Source organism: Lagopus leucura, unplaced genomic scaffold (genome assembly GCF_019238085.1).
Source record: "Lagopus leucura isolate 7727_CA_CO unplaced genomic scaffold, USGS_WTPT01 Super-Scaffold_100056, whole genome shotgun sequence".
Lineage (NCBI taxonomy): Eukaryota > Metazoa > Chordata > Aves > Galliformes > Phasianidae > Lagopus > Lagopus leucura.
The window spans coordinates 519,963-533,009 of NW_024962302.1; the positions used below are offsets into that span (position 1 = coordinate 519,963).

At 41.0% G+C, this 13,047-nt stretch overlaps 1 protein-coding gene across 1 annotated transcript in view; it reads left to right on the top strand.

Annotated features, from left to right (window-relative positions):
- Nucleotides 1-13,047, top strand: part of UNC5D (unc-5 netrin receptor D) — a 49,351-nt gene that overhangs the window by 279 nt on the left and 36,025 nt on the right. The window contains exon 2 of the mRNA XM_042886340.1: nt 7,656-7,874. Coding sequence (XP_042742274.1) covers nt 7,656-7,874 — 219 coding nt within the window. The remainder of the gene's footprint in view (nt 1-7,655; nt 7,875-13,047) is intronic.

Below are 13,047 nucleotides of genomic sequence, written 5' to 3' on the forward strand. Positions count from 1 at the left end.
CCATCACTCTGGCTTTCTATTTTTTTCCTTTGTTGTATGACATGTAGTTACTGCAAATATGCATGTGAAAATATTTGATAATGCAAATGTCACATTGCTTTGATTAGTATTTACAGAAAGACTTAAAAACACCTGGGACTCGAGTCTCTCTAATTACACAGAACCTATCTCCTAATTGGATTTTTCCTCTGTTGTGGGATACTGTGTATACTTCATAAATTCAGTTATATTTAAAATGCCCAATACACAATAGAGTGAGTTTTAGGATAGGCAGGACCCTTAAAGTCAAGTTAAATGTAATGTGTCTCTATTGAGCTCTGCTTAATTTGTGTGAAATGTGACAAGGAATGAAAACACTTGCAAAGAAAAATTAACGTGTGATTTTAATTCTGTATTTTATGTGTATTAGGAAATGTAGTGATCTTCTCATCTGAACTCATTGCTCTAAAGTGTGTGCTCTATGTTACAGATAGAATGATGTCTATCAATGCATAACGTTGGGTATTTTCTTACGTTATTAGGTTTGAGATACCTGAAGAAGCAACAAAAATAACTACAGCAATCTTTAGTCCAGTTTTTAATTGGATCATTAGGGATTTAGAAGGCAGTTGCTGAGAATTACACTGTTTTCTCTACTCTTGGCTATCGAGTGCCTCAAGGTACGCATGACAGCGATGTCTCAAACCCTGCCAGGAGGAAAAGAAGCTGTTGCTTTCTCACAGCTGTGGTTGTCTCTTAGTTCATGGGTTTTGCAAATGAACACTTGAGTGTTGACCTTAATTACCAAGACACCTGAACTCAGGCCTCATCATAGCTGTATTGCTGTCTTCTCCTACGTTTCAGGAGCAAATAAGGCAGTTTAGAGCGCTCTCCTCCTTTCTCATGTCTTGGTCCATTTTATCTAGAGGTATTTTAGAGTATGAGAGACATATTTGATATTTAGTGAGAACATGACCTTAAAAAAAAAAAGGGAAGTGTTTGCTGGTGAACAGCTTATGTATTGAAAACTCCATGATTATTTTATTTATATGTTTTGAGGAGCTTTATATGATTTGTGAGCAAAAATGCACTTTCACTTTTTCTTGGGATGAATTACTGGTGGTAATGTTGGATTTTCTAGTGAATACCACAGGGGCAGGAATTAAGATAGAGTAACTGCATGTACATATGACTATTAGTACAGTTTTGGATAAAGTAGGCTGTAAGAGGTCATGTTGCTAAGGAGGAGCTTGACAGCACTGTTTGCAAACGCAAGGGAAGAAATGTGACCTCTTATTTCTCTTGTCGTTGACTTTCATGCCAAGTGATGTATATCTGTGCTTCACCTCAGGCCAGGTTCTGGTTTTAATGTAATGTATACATTTATAAAAGAGATCTTTAAGCCCAAAGAAGCCCAGTGATTCATGTTTTGTTCTGCTTGCACGTTTGGTAATGAGCATTGGCAAAAAAAGGAATAGGTGAGAGGGGGAAGTTCCTTTTTGTATTTGGAATTGTGATAATGTCTGTTCACATAGGAGTGATTTAAATGTCATGTGCCATACTGTAATTTACCTCTAACAGTGACTGATATTTGAGTTTGATGCACAGCAAGGTTACGATATAAGGCAAAAAAAGAAAATAAATGAAAAGTACTAACTTTTCCAATGGGAAAGATATTTTAGATGAGACTATGATTAGAGCTTGTAAGCATAGGAGCTATTTCTGACCAAAGTACAAATCAGCATGCTTCCATTGCTCTCTGCACACCCCTCAGGATCCTTGTCACCCCTGGTTATCACAGCTCCTATATAAACCATTGGAAGGCTTGGTGCTTGGGATCAGACCTTGACCTTGTGAAGTTTGAAGGCCAAGCCAGGCTTTGTCTATGCAGTGATTCAGCCAAATTTTGACCTGAATTTCAGAATTCTCTGACTTGATGGTGAATGTTTGCATGTTTACAACCTACAGGTTCATTATTTTTTTTTTCTGCTTTGAGTTTTTTGTAGCTGAATAGAAATTCTACTTTAGATGTCCATCTCTTGGCCAAATAAGGATTCCCTGATACTTTGTCTTAAAAGCAGTATATGTTGTTTTTTGTCCTTATCTTCAATGCAGTCATGTGCTGTTTGAGAGCATCAGGTCGTTGGCACCTTTTCTGCTGGATTGGAGGGACCTGAAAAGGTCAGATGGACAACAGCCAGGGAGAGTTTGTGTTGAGATCTTACGCACAGCATTGAACAGATACTGCTTGCTTTTCTGTGCAGGCAGCGAAAGAAAAGCATTGAGAAGATTTGCTGGGTGACACGTGTTCAGGAGTTGCAGGCATTATTCTATGGTGGAGGAAGAATTTTTTTTTTTCCCCTTCAACATTTACAAAAAATTAAACTGACATTTATCTGTAGAGCAGCTTTGCTGTTACAGTGGTTTTAAAAGAAAATCAGTTTGGTGTACGTGTGGGTTTTCTTTGCCCCCTTCTTAATATATGATCAGCAGATGCATGACAGACTTATTACTTGCTTGCAAACAAAACAGAACTCTTCGTGAAGCAGAATGCCAATGTCTCTGCAGTGAGCATCTCCTCCTGCAGCTGCATTGGCTGCTGGGCACGTCAAAGCCTTGAGCCTTAATAATGACAATTGATGTGTGAATTGAATTCGTGGAAGGAGCTCTGGTGGCTCATTCAGTAAATAAAATGCTGCTGCAGCTAAGAATGAGCGTTGTGCCACAGGTGTGATTATGGACTGGGTACAAATTTATTATATTTATTATTGCTCTGCTGCTGAGCTCGGAGTGCTTGCTTGCATCAGCAGGTACTGTGTTTTGACCCAGGACTTGATAAGCAGCTGTGTTAAGTCAATAATTGTACTTGGGAGAAGTCTGTTCCTAGAGCAGAAGACCAGACTACTAAGAAATATGTGTAGCTTTCAAGGCAATGTGAGGTATCTGCACGCATCAGAATCCAAGTAAGGCTTTCCAGAGCCTCCCCCCTCTCCTGCTTTGTCATGTACTTCTATCTATGCTAAATTTTTCCAGCTGCCTTCAAGACTTGTTCCATAGTGTAGGAGCTGTAAGGAAACACTGACTTTGTAATGGTAACCATTGCACTTGGCAGCGATACGAGGCACCTGTAACATCATCTAACCCAATGATGTGTGTTAATTTCTTCAGGTTTTTTTTTCCTTGTTATTTATTTCTTGTTCTTAAAACAGGCAACAGCAGAGCCTGAACCTTCAGTGCAATCTGCACATCTGGTGGTCCTGTGGCACCATCTGGAGATGTGAGATGCTGAAGTCTCCTCCATCTCCTACAACCTGCTGACAAGTATGATGTGTTTGCAGGAAATTCTTAATGATTATGTAGCTGATGCTATTGCCATTGAAGCTGACCTCTGTCTGGTCAGCATGTTGTGGTAGCTGTGTTGTACCTAGGAAGGTTTTAGGTGTGTTTTGCTCATTCAGAATGCTGGTGAGGCAGTGATGTTTTCAGGCTGACTGCTAGCTAAATACACAGTGGTTGTCCTCATCCATTTGATTCTCTGTATGCATACAATCAGGTATTATCACATGTTTTCCCATTTTGCTTTTAAAGTTGGTTTTTTTTCTGTTTCTTGTGGTTTGCTATGATTCACACATTGCATTTCTGTGTCACTGATTTGTCTCTTTAGAATGCTAGGGAGTCTTTTTCCTTTAAAGATCGATATTCCTTGCTAATGCATATAGGACAAAAAAAAGTGGATGTTGAATGTATGAACATATGAAAGATTTCTCAAGTTTGTAATCCACTTAATTTTTAATAAATTGAATATATCATTTTTAAAAGCATGTATAGCTTTGATACAGATAGGTTTAGAATACATAAAGGATTATGGTAGTGTAACATTAATCTCTGTTGGCACTAAAAAGACTTCTGTTTCATGAGCATATTAATCCTTATGGATGGAAACAAACACGGTGTCCTCCTGTAACCCATTAAAAATGTTTCTTGAAAGTTGCTGCTGTGAGTTCTGTGCAACAGCAGGGATGGAGGGGACAGCACAACGTCAGCTGAATTCATGGGGAAAAGTGTTACTGAAACAGGCTGCTAGAGGGAAAGAGAACGGAATAAAGGAGGATTGAGGAGATGGCCTGGGTCACATTGGCACACAGATTCTTCGCAGTGAAAGCGGTTGTGCTCACTTACAGAGCGGTACTTCAGAGGCTTTTATTGTTACAGCAAAACGCTGTTGACATGGTGGAGTTTCTTTCGAATGGATTCTGTGAGAAAAGGCGTTTGGATTGTAGTGTTGTTACTGTTGTGTGGTGAAAAGTGGGGGAAAAAAGGGTTCAGAGAAATACAAGAAATAGGATCGTGTAAGGAAAGGAGCTTCTCTCCTTTCCTCTCTAAGGAAAGTACAGCTCACAGTGGAGGGTTCCCATGTGTGTTTCTTGTTGGTTGGTTCACATCAAAGTGTTGGCTCGTCCTTCAGCAGACACAGGCAGTTCTTATGGGTTTTTTCACCACGAAGCAGTGAATTATTAAAGTTGCCTCAGTCACTTCCAAGTGCTTCAGGTCGTTCTGTCATTCTCCTGAGTTCCACTCATCACTCCTGAGCCCACAGATAACCTTCTGTGTACACCAGGACTTTCACCCAATGTCCATTTTATCACTGCTGGAAAAAGCACTGAACCTTTACAGCTTTGTAGATGTAGAGTAGGTTACATAGGAAAGGATTGTTAAAGCAAATAGATGAATAATATTTGCCTTGATTTTTAATCGTGTTGAAGACAACAGATTTCCAGTGTTTCGCTCTCCTTTTCTGCTCAAGAGGACACGATGTCACCCAAAGCCTTCTAAACTACAAGGAAATATCATATGCAGCTTAGTATGGTTTTAATAGAATGGGAACTCAGGTCTGTGGCGCTGGGCTGCTGGCTGCATTGCCAGCTCACAATGTCCATCTGCAGACTTGACCATTCACCCTTTGGGAAACTGAAACTGCCAATGCCTCCTGCCCAGATATGTTGTCAGGCTTCGTGATGCTTTAAAAGCAGTGATTGAAGAAGCCACACAGTGCTGTCAAAGTGAAATGGAAAAAAAAAACAATGCAGAAACAGATGTAAAATGAAGCTCCAAGTGGAAGCATCCACTCCTCTGCTGAAGAAATAGAATTCTTTACAATTTAGATAAGTGAGCTTTGTTTGCAGCTAAAAATTTTGAGCACGCTGCTTTTGCATGATAATATTTTAGATTTATTTCCACAACTTATTGCACATTCTTTTTTTTTTTTTGTGGAGTTTTCATTGCAGAAAATTGCCAGGAGGAATGGATTTTTGTCTTCCCTCAGCTGGCAGAACAATTTTCCACCTGTCGCCCAAATATTTGATGGGGAGTATTATGGTACAGCTGCTGGGAGTTTATACTTTATATCCATAGGAAGGCTCTGAGTCTCACACACTGCCACCAGAGGTTGGCACTCTGAGACATGCCCTGCATTTGTGACTTCCAATGGGAATTGTATGGCAAACCCTACAATGGCTGCACGGCACGTTTGCAAGCAATGCCTGACTTCCCACCTGCAATCCCCTTTAGACACATTCCTTCACTGGGGAGCAGTTTTTGTAACTAAACTGGGGCTGTTAGTTGGAAAAGCAACTTCAATGCGATTTGCCTTCATTCTTTTAACCATCTGACCCTGCCACGTATGCAGAAATGTGGGTTGTTTGGTTTTTTTTTTGACAGCCATGCAGACATTGATAGAAATACGAGATTTTGTTGCCTGTGTGAAATCCTTTAATGCCTTTGTTATTTCCTTTGCCACATGGATTTACTGAAGTCTATAGGGACGTGGTATTTAGCAAAGATTGACGATGCAGGAAACAGAAGAGTGGTCAGTAATCAAAGATGCATGCTGATGAATCTCACTGCATAATTTTTCTTGAAACTCTATACATTGAAAGTGAATCCAATTATTACTTATTCAGCACCGCTGGTAAATGATACAGAACTACTTAATTAGTATGAGTGCCACACAGGGATTGCATTTGGTAATTCTGTCCTCTGTCATTCACTGTTGTGGTGGAACAACCGCCTTCCTGTGAGTACATATGGCTGAACCTTGAAGGCTGACAGCTGCAATAACTTGAAATCAAAACCCTTATAAAGTTCCAGCAGGCTTTAGATGGATGTTAAAACAAGTGAGGCACCACTGAAAGAAAACAGAAAAGAAAGATGTGTGAAATTAAGCACAAGTAGTAAAAGAGTGATGTCTGTTGTTTGCAGGTGCTCGTCAGTAAGCCAGTAACACCACGGCTGTGTTGCTGTTAAGTCCCAGCCCTTCATTTCAGCACTGTTTGGGTTTCATCCTTTGTAACTCACTCTGAACAACAAATTGAAGGGCTCCCAGAATAACATTGAGTCCTCTGACTAAAAGGATCCCTGTAAAGTTGTCCACTGTTCTTCCCAAAGTCTTCCACTATTCCTGCTATCCCTGGAGGTGCCTGAAGCCACAGATGGGGCTTTGCATCCCTTTGCAGCCCAGTTGGGGATGGATGGGAGCAGTGGGCTTTGAGGTCCCTTCCCAACCCAGCCTTAACCCACACAAACTCATTGCTGCCTCGTGGAGCACTGATAGAATTGATGGAGGAGTGGGATTCCTGTGCCTCTCTGAATTCACAGGAAATAGAAAAAGTGTCATTCTATAAAGCATGGATTTAATAAGGCCTGCAGGGACACAGTATTACTGAAGACTGACAAGATGAAAATTGGCATAACTGTTCAGTAGTAAAACGCTAAGAATTATGATAATATTTTATAAAGTACACTAAAAATGTAGTTTAAAACATTGTGAAAAATGGAAGTCTCTCAGTCTCACTCGGAAATATAATCATTTCCCATCACGTACAGGGTGTATAGTTTCAAATACAGATACAGAGTGTTAAGCAGGGTTACTTCTATTAAAAATAGATGTCATATGCTCATTATTGTTTGAGTGCTTCTGTGTTCACATCTAAGCAGAGGAATTGAGGAAAATAGGACGTGTGCTGATTGGGTGCCTTTGGATCCTCCTGCCCACAGTGCAGCCTTACCCCCCACAGGCTGTAGCCCTACAGAAACCAATTTTTCCAATTTCTTTCAATTTCTGCAGCACCTTAAGGGGTTGCAGGAAGGGGGATCAGTGTAGGAGCACATTGAACATTCCCTCTGTGTGGGTTTGGAAACATGGTTTGCTTATTTCACTGTTGAAGTGCTGCGGTAGTGCTGCTCACATCATTTCTCCATGTACTCTGAGCCTCTTTCAATGTGCAACAGCTGTTTGAAGGAAAGTCAGCATTGGAAAAAAGGGTGCTTTGGTGGTTATAGCTCTGAATGCTGCTCAAGAGAATAAGGTTTAGTTCTACTTCTCCCACGGGCATCTTGTATGATCTGTGGTGACCCATTTAGTCTTTCTGTGCCCATCTATAAAACTTGGCAGTACGGATGATGCCTTTTTGTGACGTTCTGATTTCCCTGGAAGTTCTTACATTATTGTTTTGTCTTGGTGTGCACCAAAGCAGTCCTGATAACTATTGCATTCTTCAAGTTTTTCTTTAATAAAATTAGTTTTTAATAAAATACGGACGTTTAACTGGTTTACAGCCCGTTTAATACAAAAATAAAGCAACGTGAAAAACGTGTGTTTTCCTTTCTGCCCATTTCAGGAAATGATAACAGCGAAGCCCTTCCAGAGTCCATCCCATCTGCTCCTGGAACGCTGCCTCACTTCATGGAGGAACCAGATGATGCCTACATTATCAAAAGCAACCCCATTGTCTTACGCTGCAAAGCCATGCCAGCCATGCAGATTTTCTTCAAGTGCAATGGTGAATGGGTCCACCAAAACGAGCACGTGTCGGAGGAAAGCATGGATGAGACCACAGGTAAGGGCAGTGTCCTTGGGGAGATGTAAGCACAAACTGCACTGGGGTCGTGACACAGTTGAATGGCAAAGAGCTGCGGGGTGCACTGAGCTGAAGCAATGGTTATTTGCTAAGTAACCAAGTTCAGCAGGAGAAATCCATTGTGTAAAAGCGTCTCTCTCAAAGGAAGAGAAATAAGAAGGGAGAAAGTTGAAAGCGATCAACAGATTTTATCATGCTTCCAGCACACCCTCTATCTTTTCTCATTTAAAAGCATCTTGATAACTATTGCAAACCAATTTAACGCTGCGCTGTCTTGTAATTTCGCAATTCGGTTTTGTTATTGCTTTCCTCCTCTTTTTAACTTCCACGATTGCTAGGCAACTCCACGGGTTGGAAATAGCAGCGTAGGCACAACATCCTCTCCATCAATACCAGAAATTCCTCTTTAGAGGGGGGAAAAACCACGTTTAAAGAAGAAGATACATCTCCTGAAGTGACAGTGGTGTTTGGCATTCACTTTAAGTGACACATTCTGAAGAAATTTCATCCTTGCAGCTTTCTGTAAATGCTAATCTGAGTGAGCTCTAATTTCTACAGTTACCTTTTCAAAAAGAATTTAATAGGCGTAACCTTTACTTCTAAAGGCACTGCTGAATCAATATAGAAGAAATGTCGCTCCTAAATGTTTTTCTTCCATATGGTTAATGAAAAGCTGTCTTGTGAATACTGCAATTATGTTTTATAAGCCTTGGATTAATAATAGAATAAAAAAAAATGAAGCAACATTAGGTGGTAGGTTTTCTGTTTTGCTTTTAAATAACACATGGTAACATTGAGTTTTGAGACATGGAGGCACAGACTTAGCGAATGGGATCTGGAATATAAATGATGCAGATTTGAATTTAGCCCAAGGGCAGAGCTAGCAGTAAAAGTATTGTTTGCTGTCTGCACGTGGGCGTGATCCCAATAGTTAATGTGTTCTAAAAGCAGCCGTGATGATGCTCAGCATGCAGAAAGGCACAAGGAACGGCTACGTTGGGTGAGCTGTGAAGGACAGGCCTGGATGTTCTTCTCTCCTAGATGTATCCATAGCCACAAACTACTTCAGAACCTTTCCCCAGCCTTCAGGAAACATCAGACGTGAGGTTTTTTGAGGGGAGTAAATGAGTGCTCTGACAGTCCTCTCATCTCTGGAGCCAAATCCAGAGAATAAACATTTCTGCTACCAAACACTTCGTGTTCTGCACACTGCGTGGGCTCCATCTGTGAGAAACTGCACTCAAATTTATGGCACAAGTGGTGGCTCTGGTTAATGAGTGTCAATGCATTCACCAAAAGGAAGTCATGCTGCACGAAAATGAGGCTGCCTTGTTCCATCCTTCCACTCTTTGGTATGTGGTGGAAATTTGGAGAAGAATAGTAGAATAGCAGTGAAGAATAGAAACAAATAAGTGAGCAAGACACACATCTTAGCGTCTCTGCAAATTCCTGCCTGTGTGTTCTTAGCCAGGCTGTGCAAGGAGTGCACATAATGAGAGCCAGTATGTGAACCTGAGAGGAAGGGCATCAATTCTGTAGCTCTGTGTGGTTTGTAGTTAAACACTGGGCTGACACGAGCTGGCTGCCTGAGGGTGTATCAAGGGTTCTGGGAGGCTGATGGTTTGCATTGCAGCTTGTGCTGTGGTGACTTTGCTGCTGCTGATGCATGAAGTCAGGGCAGGTAAGGCAGCATGTGCCATGACTGATGGATGCACTGCTGTGGTCCACTGCTCAGTTACAAACCCAATTATTTCATCTTCTGCCTTAGTTCCTGAGCTACAAAAAAAGGGGAGAGCGATCCACAGTCTGCCTTTTGTTCTTGGTTCCATAAGCACTGCAGCAGGGGAACTTTGCTCACTCTGTGTGCTTAGAAAATAAGAGCTTGAGCTAATAGATCCTCCTGTGATAAGAATATAATATAATGTGATGTATATGATATAATCTGATAATATATAATATATAGTTATAGCTAGATGCATTTCTTTCTGCTTTTCTTCTCTTTTTTCCTGAATGTTGAGGACCTCACCTCCAAATTAGTTTACAAATATCTCAGCTTTTGGTTTTACTGCAGGATCAGACCACTAAAAGTAACTTGAGTTTCCACGTCTGATAAATAAAAGGATTGCAGCAATAACTGCTGTCAGCGTTTTTCTCATTTAAACAAATAAAGCTGACAAATGCTGAAGTTCTGTGCAGCTCTGTTATGTTTAGTACATGGAGAGCAATTATTCATCTGCTGCCAACATTAGTCTATCTGCAGCTAAACCATCCAACGGTGCAGAAAGCTTATTAGCATCTCAGTACCACAGTCATAATTTTATATTCTGTAAGGCTGTGCTGTGTAACAAAAGATGATGGTTATAATTTGCACAATAATTTAAAGGGTTGACTTGCAGTGCTTATTAGAGTTACACAAGTTACAGGTAAAATGTTGTTCTTGTTTATGATGTGCCTGTTTGTATTTGCCTGGATATTTTTTTTTTGCTCTGTGTCATTTCCTATGAATGTTTTCTCTGGCATTTTTGAGACACAGATGGTGAGTGAATATATCTGCTCGTGAAATACAGTGATGATAAATGAAGAATATATGCCTCTGCTCCCCGTGGGTTTGCTTTCTGTAGTTGGTTCTAAAATAAGTGAAAATAGGTGTACTTTCTCCATAGACAACACATAAACAGCTTTCCCCACAGAGTGGATGTTCTCTGGAGGTCCCTTCCAACCTGGATTCTGTTCTTTCGAATGCATCTGTTTTGTGGATTGACAAAGCAATGGAGTCCAAGGGACAGAATTCCTGTCCTTCTCCCCTTTTCAGTGCATCTCTCAAAATCATGCACTGTTTGGCTGCCTGATTCAAAGCTCATTAAGTGTTGCTTCAGGCTGACATATATCAATTAATATTAATAAACATGTTGGTGAAAGGAAGAGCTGAGGTGGAGAGCATTCTACCTTAACAAACCCAAATTTGTAGATGCCTTTATTCAGTGGTGACTGCTCAGTGTTGTGCAGCATCAATGAGCCTAGAAATGGCTTCTGCTCTTCCACACGTGATGATTTTTTCAGGTTGGTATCAGTAAAGGCTCTGTTGTTTGCACCAGCAGCTGTGAGTTCTCAACTCCTCATTTCTATTCTCTGCTTCCAAAAATTCCTTGAGTAGCTTGGAAATGTGGGAGATTTCAGTAGAGATGGGCTGTATCGAAACCAAGTGGGGAATGGTCAGCGAGGTAGGAGCTGATGGCTGGTGAGGGGATGAGTGGGTTTTCCCCAGGAAGATGCTATTTGAGGTCATGCTGGGAATAAGCTGACTGTGGGAGGCCAGCTATAGGTACTTAGGTACAGCAGGATGCCATGTGAACTTCTCACTTTGGTAGCAGTTCAGGCAGTGCACAGAGCAGCATTGCACTGCCTACAAACACAGACTCACAGGCTGATAGGACACGGCTGCACAGCAGTGTGCATCAGCTAATTGAGTGCTGGGTGAGTGATCCCTGACCGGAGACAGCCATCTCAGAAAGGTCACTGTTTGTCAAGGACTGATTGTTTTTCATCCTTGTCAAAGAAGTCTTTAAGTAGATGGGTTGCAACCTCGTTGGACGTGGCTGCAAATTAGCTTGGATTTGGAGGCTTGAGCTTTTGAGGCTCTGGAGCTTTGAAATCATCCAGGGATTGCACAGAGCTTGATTTGTCATGTACACAGTAACAGTAAAATATGCGTTTGTCAGTGTTATCCAGCATGACAGAATGAGAAATGTTCAACCACTGGGACCTGCTGTGTCAGGTTGCCAGGACTCCAGGGGTCTCTAATGGAACTTACTGTGGCTGCTCTTATCACTTGCCCATAAACATCATTCTATAGGAAGGTTGTATGGCTGAGAACTTGGGAATTCGTTGCTCTCAGAGCAGCCTGGGTGTTTACTTTGAGATGGTGCAGTTTCATTGTACGTCTTATAGCCCGTGTCAGCAGGGAGGAGGATTTCCAACAGAACTGCTGGGTTCTGCCAGTGATGTTTTCATCATTACAGGAAACAAAGGGAAGCTTTTGTAAACAATTTTGTTGACAAATGCATCAACATAGTAAAAAACAAAGCACAAATAGAAACAACCAGTTTGTTTATTACAGCATGGATAAATATTTGAGCTGCTAAAATGATTTTTGAGACAACCGAGGAAACTCTTGTAGGTTTGGCCATATCTTAAGATGTCTTTGGGAAATACGACAAGCCAAACAGGAGAGAAATGAAAAGAAATAGTTTGTCTGCTGCTGGAAACATAACAAAAATGTTGTGTTGCTTTATAGCTCCTCTGCCCTCCCCCACTGCTCTCCAGTGAGCATCCCCAGTGGCCTCAGCTCTTGTATGTCAGAGGACCAGGCTGACTTCCTGGTGCCTTCCAGGAGTGAAGTACCCAACCATTTGTTAATGATGCCTGAGATTAAGTGGAAGCCAATTTTTATGGAGTTCAGGTTTAGAAATTTCGTGGTGCTTTATAAATTCACAGGCATGAAATATTTTAAGATTGAGTTTTCATTCATTTCCAGTGAAGGGGAAATAAGTACCTTGGGACTGCATCAGAGGAGAGAAAGAAGAAAGTAGAAGGCATGATCTTTTTTTTTTTCCCAATTTTCAAATTAATGTTTTTCTGACTAGCTCTCCTAAGTGATTCTTAGTGCCACTTAACAGTGATTTGGATTATATTTTCTCTCCCCAACGTTGTCATACAAAGGTAGTTACGTATTTAGCATATAGATATAGCAAACATTGCGAGTGTATAAAATAAGGTGTCAGGTTTAGAAGGCCTCCACTTGTTATCTTGTCTGAAACAAAAGCTTCTGCTCTGAAGGGCAGTGATGCTGAATGTTGGCTGTGTATGGGGAGTTATGGAAATGGCAGCAGGAGGAAAAAAAAAGCATGAGACTCTTCCCATCATTACTCCTGGTTTGCCTCCGTTATTGCATGAGATTCTTTTCTGAGTTATTTAGATGAACCTGTTTAATTCCTATCACTTATGCACAGTTCTGGTTGTTTGACTTGACTTGGGGGTAATGGATGTGGGTCCACCAGGGTGCTTCAGAAAGAGCTTCAAGTGCACTGAGAGTGGTAAATGGGAATACAATTTCATCTTATGTTATACAATGCCAAATAATCCCTCCAAGTGA